The sequence below is a fragment of the Phragmites australis genome, chromosome 6 (assembly GCF_958298935.1).
Source record: "Phragmites australis chromosome 6, lpPhrAust1.1, whole genome shotgun sequence".
NCBI classification, from domain to species: domain Eukaryota; kingdom Viridiplantae; phylum Streptophyta; class Magnoliopsida; order Poales; family Poaceae; genus Phragmites; species Phragmites australis.
In genome coordinates, this window is record NC_084926.1 from 1,028,283 (window position 1) to 1,047,604 (window position 19,322).

Genomic DNA, 19,322 nt, shown 5'->3' on the forward strand with positions numbered 1-19,322 from the left:
TTATAATATTATAAACTTGATTATATAAATATGTTCTAGTTAAAAATACAGACCAAATGTACGTATCAAATACTGTATATCCAAAACGTAAGGAGTACTACAGCACTATTGAGGGTACGGCAACACCCAAATGATATCCAGCTGCGCAAGGATTGCATGGCGTAGGGGTTCTGAACCGTCCGATCCGATGCGATCGTGAATCGTAGCCCATCTCGAACGCAAAATTTAGGTTCATAAATGAATTTCCCAGGAAACAAGTGTTACAGCAACCTCCTCCATCATTACTGATAAGTACAGCAGATTAATTTCTGCAGGGATTGGCAGAGAGGGAGTGATGAGAGCACTGAGCAGAGTCTGCATTGGCAGATAAAAAAAGCAACCTCCTTTTTTCCTTTTTCAGATGAGGACCAGTAGGAAAGCAGATACCATTGTGCTGTGTTCCTCCCCTACCCTGTTTCCTTCACACTGTACACTTCAATATGAAGAACAATCATAGCTACTACCCCGGCCAAACAAGAAATACACACCACAAATCTATAATTTGATATGGAGCTGCAGCCTGCAGGAGAAGGGCAAATTTCAAACCGAACCTCCTCCTGCTCCCGCCGCATCTATTGCCATCCGTGATCGTTTGCTCTCCCTTCAAACTCTGGTTGCCAAGCACTCCACTCCAGGTCTCCAGCAGATGGCAGCGGCTAGAGAGTGGACGCACTGCAAAAGCAGGAGAAGGGCACACATATCTTAACACTGCACCCACCACTGTTCAATCATAGCTTCACATGATCACACCACGCAGTACAAGTATGCATAAACTCTTCCCTAGGTTTCACCCAGGCATTAAGCTGAAGTGGCAGATTCTGAAGTAACAAGTGCTGCTAGTAACAACAGCATAAAAAGACACAGAATGCACAGGTTTGCGTATGCTTTATTTTTTACTTTGTGAACCAGTCAGCATACGCTTTAGCTATACTGTTCACATGTACGAGAAGAGTTCAGACTGGGCTGGCAGCAACCACCATAAGACAAGACAAGAGGCACAACATTTCTTACCCTGCAACTACAGTTCCCATGCAACTACTATATCATTTATTACCGGAGAGACCAGACAATGTAACAACAGTCACAAGTTGGCCTGGAAACAAGAGACTGTTAGAGAGCAGTGTCAACTTGCAAGCAGGGTGGCCAGTCAGTCAGGATGGTGAAATTAAACAGCAGGTGCTCCAGAAATTCACATGTTGCGGCCTGAAAAGATAAACAGGGTAACAGACCGCCATTGGCCCTCTTCCAGGTCCCCAGTAACCTGTAGCAGCTGAGGTCGTCCCCGGTATCAGCATACAGCCATCTGATCTGCCTGGCATGTGGGCCCCCGTGGCACGCCCACATGGAGCAAACAGTAGCCCACATGGCAATGGCCAGGCATACACGCATCCACAACCCTAATACAACCAGACAGCAACAGCAAGTTTCTTTCCTTAAAGTAGCAGCAATATGGATGGGTCAAATTGTTTAACTGGAATGGCACGAGACACCATGGCAAAACAACAGCTCCATGTTTGATGCCTTGGTTTCAGATTCAGCTAAAACTAGTTCCCACTTGTAAATCAATTTGATATGTAGTTGTAGTAGTTTTTTGTTTATGCAGACCCCAAAATGTTCCAATCTCACGGCCAGGGCAAGGTGGTTGTCTTGTCTGTCTGATTCACCAAATCATGCCAATGGCCAACCAACATTTGTCTAACTGTTAGTAGGGTACCAAGTTTCAGGCCGGTGGCATAGGCTCTATCCTTGGATTAAACAAAAGACTGCTCAAATAAATAATTAACAGTTGACACGCATCCTAACAAGATTATCTTGCCTTGTGAGTTGTGTTGACAGGCTCTAAAAGATGCCATGTGCATGTTTTCATGTCTTATGCACCAGATCATACATTGAACTGATTGATCCTACAAGTCCCCACAAAGGAGACAATGGAACTATTTTTCTCTTTGTTTCTATTCTCCTTTCTCAACCTTGGATGAGACAATCTTAACCGCAAGCAACATCAACATCTCACTATGGAGCGATGTAATTCATTGTTTTTTTTTTGTCTTGTGTTGTATGAGGAAAAAACTAATAAACACAGCACTGATATGATTCATTGTTAAAGCATGAAAATAGATCAGCTAATTGTAACAGATTGGCAAATATCAGAGAAGGGAAAGGAAAAAAAAAAGGCAAATGCACATTTGGCATCACATCATAAATGAAGCAATGTTACAGCAGCAAGTATCACGTGGACAGCAACGTTAGGGAGCAGAGGCAAAATAAAATCAGAGGGTGAAGGTACCTCGCTAGTTATTAGTCAGATCTACTAGTATCTCTTCAACCAGCTCCTCCAAAACCATTGCACAAACCATAGTGTTGACTCCAAATATCTCTAACCGTGTCGTGTCAGCACTAGCCATTCCCGCCACCTCCCTCTTAAGTATCATCTCCAACAAGAGATTTCTTTCAATAGCTTCGCCAGGAGGATAGCTGTCGAGTATCGACCAGTTCCTTATGACTCGCCAAATTTCCTCAGCAGCCGAATTACTGAAACCATTCTGGCAATCCCTGCGATCCAAAGAGCACGACCGACCCCACGGGTACGCAGCCAATTCTGCTGTCCAAGTAAGTTCAGTGAGTGCTTCATTGATGGCATCAAAAAGGAACCTCTGTTTTGACCGCCTTTCCCTCAACTTAATTCCTTCTTCCTGGTAACCAGAAAACTTTTCAAGCAACTTTGGATCCAAAGGGACAGCTAATATGCAACCTTCTCTATCCATGTCGGTAGAGCGGACCAACTTTTGGATAAATGTCAACGAGTCTAGATCTTCATCAGCCTTAGAGAAAAGCCTTGAAAGTCTCAGAGAATTTGGGGACATTACTTCCGGTGGTGGATCCTCCCATGACAGGGACCGTGAAAATGATCCGATAAGAGGAGATCTGGATAAAGCTTCTGCACGTACATGTAGAGATGACAATAAATATAGATTATGAAAAAAAAACTCAGTTAAAAGTTTGATGAAATGGGTTTCCAGCCTTACGTGGGGATGCAATGATAAAATTTTCAGATGAGTACAGTAGCCTCCTACTGTTATCACAGATAAATGGTCCATCTAGTACAGATACAGGACTTGGTTGGTCCTGAATGTCACCAAAGATTCCTTGGGCGCCAAAACTTGACATGGAAGAAATATCCTGACACAACAAAGCCAAATGTTCATATTATGAACTTTGGATGGCTACAGGAGTGATGGTACAATAATCATGAACACCAGCTGTAATAAGATGCATAAAGTGTTAGATTACCTTGGCAGCGATGTCCGCCGTATCATTAGTGTGACACGAACTAACCACGAGTGGTTGCATAGGATTCTCATCTGCCTTAACACAAATATTTTGTTTCTGTAAATTGTTCAGTGCAAGATGGTCAGAGCCTTCCTTCACATCACCAGTCATCAGAGCACCTCCATGCTTGCGTCTATCGTTGGCAGATGGATCTACCTTCTCCCGAGCTGATTTCTTATTTTTAGAGAACAGGCTAGAAACTTTTTCCCTAAATGATGATGACTTTCTAATCCTTTCTTTGTCGACTTCTTGAGATCCAGAGGCTACTCCATTTGACCCAACACCTCCATAAGACAACGAAATCGGAAGAGATCGAGACCTTGGCAAACATGAGAAAGGCTCTTCAGATTCCGGCTCAGGCACTTGGCTCTCCAATGTTACGCCCCCAACATCTTCCTGGTCTTTCTTAACTTTTGGAATGGTGAGCATCTCGCCAAGTGTGCCCGTACTTCTACGAGCTTCCCTGTCTTCGTCACTGCTGACAGTTGATGATACCATTGACCATCTCTCTAAAATCTTCTTCTTGCCTTCCCTAACTACAGATGGTTCCCGTCTATGGGATGTCTGACTAGAGCATGATGCAGAGTAAGGGCTTCCGCTCCTGCTAAGGAAATCCCAAGAACGGCCAGAAGTAGGGGTACCAAACTCCAAATCCTCACTTGTTTCGCCAGACACTTCTTTTGCGATCTCAACTTCTGACTTACTGAAGGAGTCATCTCCAATATAAAAATCAGGGAATTCACAGGAGAGCATCTTTTCTTCATCTTGCTTGTTTTTAAGCCGCATCCTCATTTGCCAAGTGATCTCCTTAGCCAACCTTCTCGAGCATACCGTTTCATCAGTTGCCACCATACTATCATCTTCACTATCTTCTTCTGCTGATGATGGAGACCTTGCAATCCTAGCATCATGGGACTTTACAAGTCCTGGCTTTAGTACCACGATTCTTGTTGGCTCAGAAAAAAATGAGTTTGCTGGGGAAACATCTAAGCTCTGATGCCGCCTGTATCTGTTACGCTCAATTTCATCTCCGTCTGAAAATAGTTGTCTCCCCACAAGAATGCTGCCTTTTCTCTTCGTTAATTCTGATGGCTTCAGTATGGTTATTTGCTTTATTTCGGAAGGTGGTGAAACAGGTTGGAACTCATAATGGTTGCTTGATAATAGCGGATTTGGCTCGTCGAGGAACTCCAAGAATAGGTCTCTGTTTGAGCTTAGAAACTGCAGTGCATCTTGGAACTCTTTAGAGTGAAGAAGCTTCTCATCTGTGGCTAGACGCTTTGCTTCAGCAAACTTTTCGCGGACAAGGGACATTCTCTTCTCACAACAAGGCTCCTTCCCTTGGTGCCTGCTCTTGCTGCTATTAATTCTTGAATGTTGATCACTTGAAACACTCCATGTGAACTGGTGTCGTGCTCCTGCTTTTTGGTTCTGGTGGCCTTTGCTTTCCTTCTTTGGCTTGACATTCCGGCTGTTCTCTTCAAACCAGCCAGACTGATATTCCTTATCCAATTGTCTTCCAGATAAAAGGTCAGAATGCTGAACCGGGGCATCATTTAGACCCATCAGTCTTGCAACAACATTCAGTGGCTCCTCATCAGGCATCCCTTCTTTCCACATGTCCTGCTCCATGAGCATCTTAACGGGCGTCCCACCGGATCTTTTACCGGGCGAGTTTGATCTTTTAGTTGGGGAGTGCCTTCTTGCCTGACAGTCTCTCTGCAGTAAACAAGAGAAGAAGAAAAGACATATAATGCAACGGTCAATGAAGCTTTCTTCTATTAATAAAACAGAAACGAAGGAATAAAAAAACATATTCACGTACTTGTTTATCTTCAACCTGAGCTGGGGGATTGATTGCCATCTTGAAAGTGTTACTCCGCTCTTTACCAGCCAGAGAAACTGCAAAGCGTATACTGCATTGCATCAGATCCTTCGCGGCGCACAATCTTGCACAACATGACGAAGAAACGCACCATCCCGGGCAGCAGAACAAATCTAGCAAAAATGACAATAAAATGGAGCAGAAGGGGTAAGGGAAATAGGTACCATCTCTATGCGCTTTCTCGGTGAGCATCTTGGTCGCGACCACGCCACTGCTGAGGTCAAACATGTTGATCACCCTCCCCAGACATCCCGGGAAGGGCGCGAGAACCTGCACTTCCTGCTTCTTCTTGTGCCTCTTATCCTGAACCCCTTTCATCACACCGTCCTACTGCAAATTCAGATAAATTACACATCATATACCCTAATCATACCAGCATTATACTAACAAAGATTTCAAAGTTTGAAACTTTCGAACAGAAAGAAGGGAGAGAGGAGAGAAGAACCGGACAAGACAAGCGCCCAAGAACGGAACAAAAAACAACAGCGTCCAAAAAGCGCCCCTCATCACGAAATCCGACGACGAGGCAGTGAGGGAGGAAGGAACCAACACGTGAAGCGCGATCCCCCACCTCCTCCCTGAGGACAAGAACAAGAGATCTCCAAGAACAATGAACAAAGGACGATAGGGAACTATGATGAGAGAACAGATCGATGCCACAAGAACCCATCATCACATTTCTCCGCCCCCCGAAAGGCCGCAGGAGCAGCCACAAGAGACGAACAGAGATAAAAAGACGCGCTGCGTGAAAAGCTGCCTCATCCTTTCACTAGGCTGGGGCGAAAGCTTTGACATCGGGCGATATGCTACTAGCACTAGCACTAGCACGCAAATGCGGTGAAGACCGGGAAGAAACTTGCGAATGTCGCAACCAAGGTGGGGAGATTTCCTACCCAAACCGAGCGCCACCGGAGATGTGTGCGTGCGTGTGCCAGACGCATGCGGTGCGAGTCCAACTGAGAATATCCACACGAAAAGGAAAGCGCAGCAAGAAAGCTCAGCTCGTATTCCCCTCCCGCAAACGCGCCAAGGAAGCTGCGACGGCAGGACGAGCGCGGCGCAGAAGAAAGGCACCAACTTTTTCTTGCCCGAACGGACGGACGCAAGAACCGACCGAATCAAAGCAGTTGCAGCAGAAAAACGAATAAAATGACGGGGACAAGAGAGCGGTAAAATTCCCGTGATCGGGACGGGCGGAACGGAGCCGAGGCGCATGCTACCTGGTCGGCGGAACGGAGCAAGCAGAAGCAACAACCGAATCGGAGAGGACCCGGCGGTTGGCAGAAAGGAAAAGATGGAATCGTTATCCCCCCCTGCTTCGCGCTCGCGCGAGTACCCGGCAATGGCAATGGCAACGGCAACGGCAGCAAAGCGAGATCGTCGCGGCCAATGAGGGTCGCGGAGGTAAAGGCGATGGCGATGGTCCCCATGGATCCGGCCGGTTGGTTAGAAACTTGGAATTGGGTGGTGGAAGAAGACAAGGTTAGTAGTAAAGTAGCATTAATTAGATGCCAATCTGTAGGAGTCGTCTCTCTGGGTCTCAGGTGGGTGATCGACGCGACTGGATTAGAGAGGGAGGTAAAAAAAACTAAACCAAAAGAGGATGATTACATCAATCGAAAGCGCGGCTGAAAAGGCGCCGCTTTTAGGAGCGAAAGCGACGGAGGCAACGGTCACCACCCCCGAAAATGGCAAATCCCACCACCACCACCACCACCTGCCAGAGAGAAAAGAGCTAGGCGAAGGGGAGGGAGGGAACGGACCTGCACAGCAGTGCGTGGCTAGCCGGCGAGAGGAGGCGGGCGACAAGCGGGACCGGCAACCTTTCAAGAGGGCGGATCTAGCGACCCCTCCGCCTCTTCCCGCGGCGAGAGCGCCGCCCACCTGTCGCTGTGGGCCAGTGCCGGATTCCGGCAGTCGGCCGGCCACGGATGTCAGCAAGGCCCTTGAGACCACAGCCGTCAGGCGAGAGGAGCCGGCGTGCGACGCCGCCGCGGCCAGTGCATCGGAGGAGAGAGAGGGGCGGGGCCCACCTGCAACTAGTGCAGTGGCACTAGCGCTCGCGTGGCGACATAGAGTGGAGGGAGACGAGGCAAAAATGGCAGGTGGTGAGGCGTGGGTAAGGAGCCGATGGCAACTTAGCAAGGCTCCGTCGCAATGGCGCACACGGAAGGGAGCTGCTGCTGAGTTCGGTTGAAGAGGGGAGGAGGGAGGAGGTGGGGGGCGTCGCAGGGCACGTGAAGCAGCCTCATTAATGGGCCGCGGCACCCCGCACTCTCTCTTCCACACTCCACTTGCCGCCACTCACTCTACAGTCTCCGCTGCCCGCTCCTCTTCCTCCTCCTGCTCGGCTCGCTCGGCTCGGCTCGGCTCGCACGCAGGTCGCAGCCATCCTTGGTCGCTCGGCCGCCTTTGCCTGAGCCTGGGCCTGGGCCTGGGCCTTTTACTACCATTTTTCTACGACTGCCGTGCCATGCGAGTGCTACCAACTGCTTTGCTCGGGGAATCGGGGATGGATGTTTTTCTTTTCTCGATTCCGTCCATCCCATAAGCATCTACTACTTGTACCAGTTATTAGTTACTGTTCTACTCCCTTCGACACGTTTTAAATAAGATAATTCTGCGGTATAACTTTGATCACTATTTTTTATTAAAATTTATTTATAATTTTAATAATTTTAAAATATTTTTCAAAATAAATCTATACATGGTTTTAAGATTTTTAAACTAAATATTTTGACTAAACCTTGTCAAAAACATCGTGTTTTTTATAAAGGCAGGGAGCGCGTAGATCACTCCTATCAGCTATCTCACCTTATCCACTGGTTTCGCCTTTGCAGGTTCGCACGTGCCGGGTGGCTGAAATGCCTTGCGGGGTGCTCTGCTCTCCATCGGACATTGCACTATTGTCATTGCCCAAACCAGAGCTACTAAGCCCATGCTGATAAAGTTTCTCGCTAAAGACATATTGATAGAGTGCATTACCCTATGTTTCCCTTTTGCCCTGACAGCCGTGAGCGTGCTCATGAGCCATGCCCCGTTGGGCATCCTGCTTGGTGCATCATACCTGCCTCGCCAACCGCCATGCATGTGTAGCTGTGTACAAATGATCATCTCGAGTTTCAACTTGCAGGGTAGGCACCAGCCTCTTGGATCTGAATTCAAGAATTACCATGTGTCCCAGCAGATCAGTAGATTCTTATAATTACCGTGGGCTAAACAGCTTTGCCATCAGCCTTAAAAGGGGAAAAAACAGTGTTGCCATAAAGTACTCTTCTTCTCTGTTCATCGACCTGCTTGAGGCAGCATCGGGTAGTTCACTACAAAAAAGAAAAAAAGGCTGATAACTCAGACGAGGCATTTACGAATTCAGTTACTTCACATAATGGTCAGTTTGTGGGTGGACTGCCAAATGAAGTAGGAGTAGATCAGCAATGAGATATCGAGCACATGCAGTGATGCAGATCAGCAGATGCAGGCGGACATGAGCAGCGGTACGGGCAAAGGAGCAACTGGACAAGTTGGAAATTTCATTTCACAGACCAGGGACAATTGCCCACCATTTATTTCACTTTCAAATTACAACAGGGATGGGGGAGGAAAAACGAAACGCCAACATTACTATGTACCTCGTAGTACTCTGCACTGCCTACATATTTGTGGATACAGGTAGTAATTCCCAAAATCTATCCTCATAAATTGGGAGTGAAGGAGAGCGCCCTTCTGGCGCACCCATGGGCATAAAGAGAGGATGAGTACGCTGCCGTTGCCTTGAAACTTCGACCTCTGCCTGCCTGCCTGCCTGCATCAGCCGTCCACTGCAATGAATCTCGCCTGGGACAGCCTGTTGGCGTAGGTGGTTACGAGCTGCAGCTGCGCGCTGTCCAGGCCCTCCAGATACGGCAAGAACGCTGGCCCGAGCTTGAGGTATGTGTCCACCAGGCAAACCATGACAGCCTGCAATGCAGGTGCAGCTCAGGGTAAGAAGTTGTACCATCAGATTTTTTTAGGAAAACTCTCGAACATATATGATTCATGCTGCAGCAGGTTTTAACTCTCTTTGTCTGTTTGTGCAGTTCCTACTTGATGATGGTTTCTTGTTTTTTCTTGGTGGATTCATCCATGCATATGCAAGTAAGCATGCATATGGAGAAGGTAGTTAGTACTTCAGGATGCACACTGAGCACATGAAAAAACAAGGGTCCACCAATCAAATGGCCACTGAAATGCAGAGGTTACATGATTTCCATGTTGACTGGATCCGAATAAAGTTACTCATGAACTGAGCTGTGCTCAGTTAAGAGGGATATGGCCCAGTTAGCTGAAGGGGACAGACCAAACATGTGCGAAAGAAATGTAACTGAATTTCTGGTTTTCTGAACACTTTGAATATGCGACAAGGTTACCTGGAAATGCTCAAGGAGTCAAGGTTGTAACTATAATTCTTATGTGAAGCTTTACCAACATAGTTCGAAGGGTCTGCTTACCCGTGGAGTGACCTTTCCTTGAACAGACGCGAGTTGACACATTCATAAGTTATCAAGCTGATTTCTAGTGCAACCGGTAGATTGCATGGCTATAATTGATCTCTAATTATTCCTATGACCTTTTACTATAAGTGATTTGGAGGAGATGAAGAATACAAACAAGCTTCTAAAAAGATAGTGACTGATCGAAAAGAAGTGGAAGTGAATTAACCTTGCGGACATATGGGCTATGGTTTTCGAAAGCATCCAGAAGTGCAGGAAGAAATGTTGACAAATGAGCCATGAGGTTTTCCTGTGACAATCGAATTACAAGCTGCAATAGAGAGAGAATGATGAACACTAAAGTTAGATGTACACCCCTCTTAGCTAATAATAACAAAGGTCAAAGTACGACGATACTTTTTTTTGGGGGCGGGGGGGGGGGGGGGAGGGGGGTGTCAAAGTAAAACAATTAGTTGTACATTTGCCGCTAGATCCTAATTGAAATGGACAAGATAAAAGAGGATCCCAACGAACAGAACAATCTGATTGATGAAACCGGCAACAAGCAACATAGACACAATAGAACTTGAAAGGCTGGTTACCTTGCTCAAACTATTAATGCTGATAATAAGAATTTTCTCATCCTGGCAGGCCAACTGAGAAGCAATTGCCTGTATATTCACATGAGAAGTATAAGATTCGGTTTAGACAAATAAATGGGAAACAAAATATAACAATACTTGGGGGGAAAAAGAAAGAAAACAACAAGAAGTTGTTCAAGGCCTCTATCATTCAGCTTTAGTTCAAAAGGTATCCATAACCCTCACACTAACAAAGTACAATACAAGCGTACCCCAAGGCATCTCAGTGGATCAAATTGAGTAACCACGGTTGTCAAGCAGATATGGGCCTGGTTTACAACCTGCAGTGACAATGACATTTATGGATTGAGAGGCCAACTTTGTGGCTCCATCAGCAAATGCGAGCTGAAAAGAACACTGTCGTTGTGGTACCTTCAAGGCAGCGTCTTTGGTTGCATGCAGCAATTTAACTATGAGAGTCTCAATACAGTTCTCCATTGCCTTTCTCTGGACGGAAAGGGAAAGGCAGAAGTCATTTTCATGGAAGACGGCATTAATAATGACACATGTAGGAAACAAGTAGTCACTACTGTTAAGGAATCTCAGAAACACTCACTTGTTTTTCAAGAATTTCAACCAATAGAGAAAGCGCAAGCTCTCTGGTGGGCTCATCTGGATCATCAAGCATCTCAAGAAGGGAAGAGGACATCTGGTGTAAATTCTGAAATGGAAATGAGTGCAAGATGAGGTCGCAGCCAACAAACTGACCAGAGGAGGAGAAACGCCCCTTAAAAATAATATAAGGTGTGGTTGTTGGTCCCCCCCCCCCCCAGATTTCTATTGGCGAATGTAATTGTAAGAGGATGATTGTTGTGTGTGGTGTGGGTGTGAGTTGTGTGGTGTGTTTTGTGTCTTCCGTTTGTTGGACCCATCTTTTCTCCTATTTTAATATAATGACAGACAGCTCTCCTGCCAGTTCGAGAAAAAATAATAATATAAGGTGATACAACACACGAAATAAGAATAGAGCAGTCTAATCTAACCTTGGTGGACGCACAGTGCTCATTCGTCTCAGAAACTTCTTCCAAATGACTGACTGACCCCTGTTAATACAAAAAGAAATCTGTTATCTAACTATGTAAAAGAAACCTCAAAAGACACTCACAGTACGCTAACTGTTGCAGAAATGAGAACAAGCTAAAAGATAATGATCAAACAAAACATCATGCTTACCTCATGATCCTGGCAGTTGTTCTTTTTCATATTCCTAGCGTCCCTGCCTGCACTCTGACCTGTGTTATCTGATATCACACTACAGTCAGATCTTCTTGGGAGACCATTACTTGACCTCATGGTACTAGACTTCTTGTCCATCATTTCAGCTTTGTGACCATAAGATTCGGTAGTCGATTCAGATTCCAAAAATATATTTGGGAGACACTGGAGTGCAGAACTGAACAGATCATCAGCCTTAACAGAATTAGATTGATATGCAGGATGCAGCGGTGATTTAGCAGATTGATACGAAGGATGCAGCGGTGATTTAGCAGATTGATATGAAGGATGCAGCGGTGATTTAGCAGATTGATATGCAGGATGCAGCGGTGATTTAGCAGTAAAGGGATCGAAAGATGGCGCCTTTTGCTTATGTCTCCTTTGCTGCAAGAACTCTTCTAAGTCACTTTCGATCGTAGGGATTAACTGCTTCACTGCCCATCTTAGTCGCTTTTGTTCTTCCATTGACAAGCTAACCAAAAAGCTTAACATCAATGCAGGATCATAATGAGAATAAATTGATGAGAAACCAACCACTGCAACCTCCTTCAGTTTGTTGTTTTTATCCTTAAACAAAAGGGCAAGCTTTCCAAGCCATGGCTTAAGGAAACTGCTGCTAGAATAGCTTTCGGAATTGACTGTGCATTTTACAAAAGAGGCATTTGCAAACTCGAGAACTGCCATTTTTGACTTGGGAGATTTCTGCTCATCTAGTGAACGAAGTAAGGCGGGTAAGAGAGAATCAATGGAATAAATTTCACTTGCCAGTGTCAAAATTGCTGAGCATTGTCGCTTGATTAATTCCTTCGGATCATTTAACCGAGAGAAAATATGAGGCAATGTCTTGTCGAGATAATGTTCAAAAGGCTTCTTGAAAGCTGGCATGATCTCAGCTAATGATGAGAGACCAGCCTGTGCCACTTTGTGATGGGGATCATACAAGTATCGACAAACAAGCCTCATAACTTTCTCAAAATTTTGTGCAACTTCCTGAATGCCTTTTGGCCCACGTTCTAGCAAACACTGTCTTAAGAAATTGAATGCATATACCCTCATCATCCAATCTGACCTTGGGTTAAGTCCTAAAGAAAGTGCCTCTGTGAGAGATGAGGGCACATCCATGTTACTGATCATTTCACCCAAAATGAGTTTCTTCTCATCTAAATCACTTCTGGTACTGGCGTAGAACCAATTTGTCATCTGCTTACTCAAGAGAGGTCGCCGGAAGTTAGGAGTGTAACTATTACGTGGCTCCTTAGAAACAGCACTCTTATTAGGGGTGCTAAAACAATGCTTTCCCACCAGCTGAGGGCCTTGTTTTCCACCTGAGCAGGCACCAGAGCTTACTTTAACAGGACTTTGCATTAGCAAGTTACCCGATCCTTTCAAATCAATGGTAGGTGGCAGGCTAGTCAACTCAGAAGGATCCTCTGGTGCTCGAAGTTGCTGAGAACTTATATGTTCAATATTTGGCCTGCATTCAGCCTTGTCTTGAACAATTGTGACAACAATTGCATCAGGCAATGACATTTCTGAAGGTGGTTCTGTTACAAGGGGAGTGGCAGATGGCGGGTCACAACACGATGAATTGACACCTGCACTGTTGTCTGAATTTATGCAAGAAATTAGTCAATGGAGTCCAATCTTACCAGTTAAACAAAGAATAAAACATGTTTTCTTTTACAGGAATGATAAGTTGTTTTTCCATGGCAAGTACCTGAATCACAATTGTCAGTATCTGTGGCTGTATTTCCTTCCTTTCCCAGGGTGCTCCTATCTTCAAACGAACTTCCAATAGCTGAAGTGTCATCTTTACTGCCTTCAGTTGGGCCTTTTGAGGTCGTATCATCATACTGGAGGTATGGTTTCTGTAATGGTTGCAGGTCTACAGAAGAAAATGATGTCCCAGAATCGACCTTAACAACTTTGTCCATTACAGCCGGAATACAAGAACTAGGCTGGGGTTGCCTTAATTTAACTCTTTCATCTGAAGGAAGATGCCTTTGATGTGTCTCAGCATCTTCATCATTTATTAACTACATATTTAATAAAATTAAGTTACATTAGATGAGTGATTGGGAAAATATGTCAGATAAATTTCTTTAGGAAATTTAGGATAAATTTAATGATATACTTTTTGCCTGGATGGTTCAAATGATGAGAACAGCTGATGTGAACGCTCAGGCCAAGTCCTTGAGAACATCCTGTAGCATGCTCTAGCACTTGACCGAACCTTGAAATTTGAAAAGAGCAGAATAAATTTGAGGGCATCCCCAACAAGAACATAAATTGAAACCATTTGAGCAGAATCAAAAGTTGAGAGGACTGCAGTAATATAAAATTAGAGTCTTCACACTCATCTTTCAGTTGACAATCTCCAGGCCCCCAAGACTAACAAATGCACTAAGTCTAGCTAAGAATTTTCTCTTATAGAGTAATCAAAGATCTGCAGATTACTAGAAACCATAACTAGATTTTCTTTTGCCCCTTTTATGTTCAACGTGGAGCATATAATCTCGATAATAATACAGAGATCTGACCCCAATGCTAGTCATCACACTTCTCCGTTCCCTGTACACTAGCCGGTCCTCAAACTCGTTCGGAGGTGTCACTTAGGTCCAAACGCCCCTAATCAACATCTAATCGCCTACATGGCATGTTGACTATGTGTCATGGACACTGACTTGTGGGGTCCACAAGGCAGTGGCTCATCTCTCTCCCATTCTCTCCTCTCTCTGCAGCAGCATGCCACCCTGGCACCCTGCCACCTCCCCGTGGCCCCCATGAGCAGCAGCAGTCGTCCGGCCGACCACCTCCCCTGCAGCCCCGCGGCGGCCAGCCTCCCCAGCCCGTGGAAGATGCAGAAGAGGGAGTCCCTTCTGTGTGGCGGCCGAGCGAGCACCGAATCAAGAAAGAGGGCCTAGCAATGATATGAATGACGAGGTGGCAAAATTGGGTGACATGGATGCCACATAGACGGATCAACACTGATTAGGGAGGTTTGGACCTCGAGTAAACCACTTAGCAAATTCAAGGACATGAAACTGCAAATTAATAGTTCGAGGACCTAGATGACACCCCCAAACAAGTTTAGAGACTTTACTCTTTAATGAATCTATATGGTATCTAGTGATTTTTTAATTCATTAAAATGCCATCCAAATTTGTAGGAGCAAGAGATGACTTTGTGGTATCCCAGTCAAAATTCAAACCGGCATTTCTCTAGAAGAAAATGGCAACAAGACAAGGAGAAGGAACTAATGGCAGAATGTAAATACCTCACTAGTTGCATCTGCTATACAACACTTTATAAGGTCTTCGTACAGATCAGCTGATCTCTGTATTTCAGGAGTATCAACCCAGTACTCTAGCATCAGTATTGCATATTCGCAACACCTACAATTCAGAAACTTTTTTAAGCTTCCGATAAGTATTACCAATATACCATAATGGTGGTGCTTCACATACCTGGCACGAAGAACCGCACTTCTATCATTCTTTGCAAATTCAATTATCCTTGGTAATATACGAGCTACCTTGCAGTTCCGTAGCATCTGTACATAGACATAACAAGAATCAAACGACATGAAATCGAAATGGCCAGAGCAAGCGCTTCAGTGTGTTACCTCTTTTATACAGTTATCAGCTGACTCAGCAATTACAAGAATGGTGATTACGACATTCTTGAGAAGGACCTGTAAATTAAAGCAACAAGGTCATTGCAAATATATCAGGCTGGCACTGATAGTTGTCAACAGATGTGGATGCATAGAAAAAGGAAGCAACAACTTACCGGAATAAGCAGCTCCGCGCATGGTTCAAAGTCACGTAGTAGCTCTTTCGATAGGAAATTTAGCAAATGGCATGCCTACAGGTATCCAAAATTGAAAAGTGAGATTCAGCAAGTGCAGAAACAAATAATGAAAGATTGTCTGCTCCATTCAGTAGGATCATTAACCACTACATATCATTATATTTTGTCATCTTAAAAAAATGGTTCGCAAATCTAATAAGCGGAATTCTCTTTTCTCAAACAATTAAGCAAGTTATACTATGAACATGGAACCATAAATGACCGAACCTGTTTTACAACGCTCGATCTCCTATCCAGAAGCTGAGTTATTAGAGGGGTCACGAGTTGCTTTAGGAGCATGGGGAAGGCTGAATAGTCTGCAGCACCTGGCATAAAGATGAAATAGAAAGGCCCTCAGAAGAAATCCTCCACTTATTTAACTGATAACTTTAAACATTTTATGTGTATGGTAAAGCCAACACAAAAAAAAGCAATTAGGAACCTCCAAGCACTAAGCCTTCCACTCTTTGCATTGCACTTATCCGGATTGACCACTCATTATCTGCCTGTAAAGTAGATACTACTTTTTCTATTTCCCTTAGTAGGTCCTTCTCAGAGAAAACCTTTATAGGTTCAACTGGTATCTTTGTAGTGTCTCCTTCTCCTGCACCAAACAAGGATGGCAGATTATATCCCAATAATCAGAAATTAATAACATGGTAAGATAGAAAAATGGTAACAAGGCACAATAGGACAGACAATAATAGTAGCTAAATAAGCGCATCGGTGCTCCTACATTTGCGGTTCTAGAAAATAGTATTGTATTGTTCTTAGAAGTTAGTTTATGTGGCACTCAAATTGTTGAAACCTGTTAGTGGTGAAAACTGATTAACATCAAAATTGGGTGTAGATCACTTCGAAACAAATACTCAGTTGGAAACCAAGGGGTCCCTCCAGAAAAACAAAACCAGTCTTTGCATTTTTCCTTTTAACTTATTAACTGCCATATTTCTATATTGAAACAGCCAATTTACTCCAACTTACATATTCAGTAATGACGATTTGGTTCAGTTACTGGGACTATTATTTATCTGGTTTTGCAACTCTAAAAGAAAACTCAACTAGGGGCAAAGACGTCCATCCTAACATTAATATGTAGGAGGTGAGAATTGAACCTTGGTGCTCGGCTGGTCAGTCTTCAAGTAGAGACGGAGTTGACCGACTAGGGTTCGAGCGTCTAGGTAGACCTTGACTCGTCTCTGGTCCCGTAGCCTTCTTATAAGGCCGGAGGGCATTCTACTCCCTACCCCCTCAAAGAATTGAACCTTGGTTGGTTGGGTGACAACCAGCCCCACTAGCCAATATATTGCAGGGGGATTCTCTTTTTTTGCAACACTTAAGTGTTACTTTAAGTAGAAGATTACATTATGGATTTAGAATGAATATAGGATACTACTTTTTGACACGGTAATTCATACAGGGCTCTTGTTGGATATAGAAACAAACTACACATATTAGGCTCTGAAAAATTGAATGATTGTTGCGTAACAAAGACCAATATACCTGCAAGAAGTGAGACGTCTCTTATGCTGATCTTTTCTTTGGAACTTTTTCTTACTTGACTGGCATCAGAAGATTCTTTTTCGATTGTCATACAGTGATCATGTTGATTATCTGGCAAGAAAGAATTTGGCTCTGTATTTTCCTTTATTGCATTTGTCTCCTTCATCTGCAACATCAATCATCAAAGGAGCAAGGTCCATAACTTTGTAAGCACATAATTAAATAAATGCAAAGTAATACACAGTTTACAATAACCAATCATTTTTGGGACCTATAACATGTATTTCTATATGTTTTTTTTTCACAAATACGGCTAACAAATCCCTTTAAAATTTTGGAACATAAGGTGCATTTCACAAGGTAAAATAAAAATCAAATGTTATGGACAATAAGGTATTTGAAAAAAAAAGCAAACAAATTAAATAATGTGCTGCTATATACTTTAATGAAATATGCTATATTCGTAAAAGTTACTCACATCCTTGGACGCAATGCCGCAATCGCATACACTAAACTGCTCGATTTTTTTTTTTTTTGTTCCTTTGCTCACACATTAAGTTAGGGCTAATTCCGAATATTTAACTCAAAACCCTCACAGCTCAACACGCAAATCAACTAGATTAATCATTTCGGATTCGCAGCACTACAGTCTCTAAGGAGCGACTAAGAGTGAACAAAATCGAAAGGCACGATACCTCCATGAGCAGCACGAGGAACCTCCTGGCGGCCTCCCGCACGGCCACGTCGCCGTCCCCGAGACGCCCCACGACCAGCGGCGCGAGCCCGTCGGCGTGGCGCCGCATCGCGTCCCCTCCGCCGGCGGCGCAAAGCGCCTCGAGCGCCGCGTGCGCGGCCTCGGCGTCCCCGCCGCCGGGGCGGAGGAGGCCCGTGCAGCACTCGGCGAGAGCGGCAGCGCCGGCGGCAGAGAGCTCCGCCCCGGGCGCCGGCGCCAGCTCCCGCAGCCGCGCCACCGCGGCGGGCGACGCCATCTGGACTCGCCGGCGGGAGGGTTTGTGTTGGTGCATGTAGAATGGTGGGAGGGAAGGGGACGAAGCAGCGATCGAGGTGTGGGTTTTGGAGGGCGGTGGTTTTATAGACGCGGGTTTAGCGGTTTGGAAATGCCACTCTCCTGTACGTTAAGAAACGGACTGCACAACGACTCTCCGATCTTAGCTAGAATTAATTCCACAGGTTCGAATTAATTCTATCTTCTGCAGAGGTCTTTCATTGGGGGGGGGGGGGTTATGTGTTCCAAAGTCGATCAATTTTTTTATAATAATATCATTTTCGGTAAAGCTCTAGTTTCAAGTTTATACGATTTGAAGTTTGTAAAATAAAATAAAATGGTTTAAATATATATTTTTAAGTCTAAAATAAAATTTAGATGTCCCAATTAAAGAGTCTCGATATGTTCACATCTCCGACTTCAAGAATTTTTGAAACTAGGAATTACCGGTTCCAAGAATCAAAGAGTCTTTACCTATCCGTAGCTCAAGCTTCAAGAGTTTCTAAACTATTGATGACTAGTTCTAGAAATTTTTAGAGTCAGAGCTCTGCTAAACATAACATATATTCGAAGTTGATCATTCTTCGATCACATGTCCTACAAACTAAATTTTGTATTGAGTAAGAGAAGTGTTGGGATGATCCCTGATAATGACTTTCATGATGATATAATTCGTGTTTTTCTTCGCGCTTTGCACCCTGCCTTCTCCCCTTAGCACTCTCCAAGAAGGCATACGGGGTACACCAGACGACGGGCGCGTTGATCGGTGTTTCTTGTGGTTGGATCAAATGTACGTAAGAATACAGGGATTTAAACAGATTCAAACCTCTTGTGAAATAATAGCCTATGTGTTATATATATTTTTATAGATTAGATGAACTTGTTACTAAATTCTCTCTACGGGTCAGATTATTCTCCTTTATATAACAGGGAAAAATGAGAACAAACAAACGGACCGTGTCAAGTCATGCAGCAAATCTACTCCTGATGAAGCCAACTACTCCTAGATCAAGTATGCACGCTCATCTTGCTCTGGTCGCCCTATAGGCCCTGTTACGTCCACCGAGCGCTGTCACATTCGCCTGATGCTATAGGATGGGTCATTCCAACTTTACGACTGCCCACGATCATACTCGCCGAAAAGAGGTGCGCAGAGAAGAAAAAAACTTGAGTGAACGATATTTAATACGATTTTACTGGTTATATGAGTAGCTGTCCTACGATCAACACGGCTGATCGTATGGTCTTCTCCCTCGACTAGGGAGCTGGTCGCCTGAACCCTGCCCTGATAGTGGGGTGAAGTTGTGGTCTTGATGATGCCAACCTCTCGGCTGACACTTGCAGCGTGGGATTATCAGGTGGGGCACCTCTTACCTATTACA

At 44.5% G+C, this 19,322-nt stretch overlaps 2 protein-coding genes across 9 annotated transcripts; both read right to left on the reverse strand.

The window, feature by feature from the left end:
• Window positions 1–224: 224 nt before the first annotated feature.
• On the reverse strand, window positions 225–8,126 carry LOC133920929 (uncharacterized). 7 transcript variants are annotated; one of them, XM_062365579.1, is made up of 7 exons: window positions 8,069–8,126; window positions 5,419–5,584; window positions 5,195–5,271; window positions 3,331–5,088; window positions 3,066–3,219; window positions 2,327–2,977; window positions 225–711 (listed from the first exon to the last, which is right to left on the reverse strand). In XM_062365579.1, exons 2-6 carry the CDS (start codon window positions 5,570–5,572, stop codon window positions 2,331–2,333), a joined length of 2,790 nt encoding a protein of 929 aa, XP_062221563.1. In that variant the 5' UTR covers window positions 5,573–5,584; window positions 8,069–8,126; the 3' UTR covers window positions 225–711; window positions 2,327–2,330. The 7 variants fall into 7 exon arrangements, with proteins under 7 accessions (XP_062221563.1, XP_062221559.1, XP_062221561.1 ...); XM_062365575.1 differs by lacking the exon at window positions 8,069–8,126 and adding an exon at window positions 7,018–7,526; XM_062365577.1 differs by lacking the exon at window positions 8,069–8,126 and adding an exon at window positions 6,475–6,981.
• A 621-nt stretch (window positions 8,127–8,747) lies between these two features.
• On the reverse strand, window positions 8,748–17,938 carry LOC133920928 (CLIP-associated protein-like). 2 transcript variants are annotated; one of them, XM_062365573.1, is made up of 18 exons: window positions 17,630–17,938; window positions 16,935–17,100; window positions 15,874–16,035; window positions 15,660–15,757; window positions 15,372–15,446; window positions 15,205–15,273; window positions 15,047–15,132; window positions 14,857–14,974; window positions 13,714–13,812; window positions 13,297–13,615; window positions 11,538–13,186; window positions 11,348–11,407; window positions 10,921–11,025; window positions 10,737–10,811; window positions 10,577–10,645; window positions 10,326–10,394; window positions 9,953–10,054; window positions 8,748–9,211 (listed from the first exon to the last, which is right to left on the reverse strand). In XM_062365573.1, the coding sequence occupies exons 1-18, from the start codon at window positions 17,921–17,923 to the stop codon at window positions 9,062–9,064; spliced, it is 3,765 nt and encodes a 1,254-aa protein (XP_062221557.1). In that variant the 5' UTR covers window positions 17,924–17,938; the 3' UTR covers window positions 8,748–9,061. The 2 variants fall into 2 exon arrangements, with proteins under 2 accessions (XP_062221557.1, XP_062221558.1); XM_062365574.1 differs by lacking the exon at window positions 11,348–11,407.
• Window positions 17,939–19,322: the final 1,384 nt, after the last annotated feature.

What these genes read in the sequence shown, in the direction of transcription:
- LOC133920928 (XM_062365573.1), bottom strand. Translation starts at nt 17,923, where the DNA reads ATGGCGTCGCCCGCCGCGGTGGCGCGGCTGCGGGAGCTGGCGCCGGCG. An exon ending in AGACGTCTCACTTCTTGCAG is followed by an intron (nt 16,036 to 16,934) that starts GTATATTGGTCT and finishes TGTTTGGTGCAG; the next exon opens with GAGAAGGAGACACTACAAAG. An exon ending in ATAGCCCATATGTCCGCAAG is followed by an intron (nt 9,212 to 9,952) that starts GTTAATTCACTT and finishes CCTGCATTGCAG; the next exon opens with GCTGTCATGGTTTGCCTGGT.
- LOC133920929 (XM_062365579.1), bottom strand. Translation starts at nt 5,572, where the DNA reads ATGAAAGGGGTTCAGGATAAGAGGCACAAGAAGAAGCAGGAAGTGCAG. An exon ending in CGAGAAAGCGCATAGAGATG is followed by an intron (nt 5,272 to 5,418) that starts GTACCTATTTCC and finishes TACGCTTTGCAG; the next exon opens with TTTCTCTGGCTGGTAAAGAG. An exon ending in CTCAGGTTGAAGATAAACAA is followed by an intron (nt 5,089 to 5,194) that starts GTACGTGAATAT and finishes TGTTTACTGCAG; the next exon opens with AGAGACTGTCAGGCAAGAAG.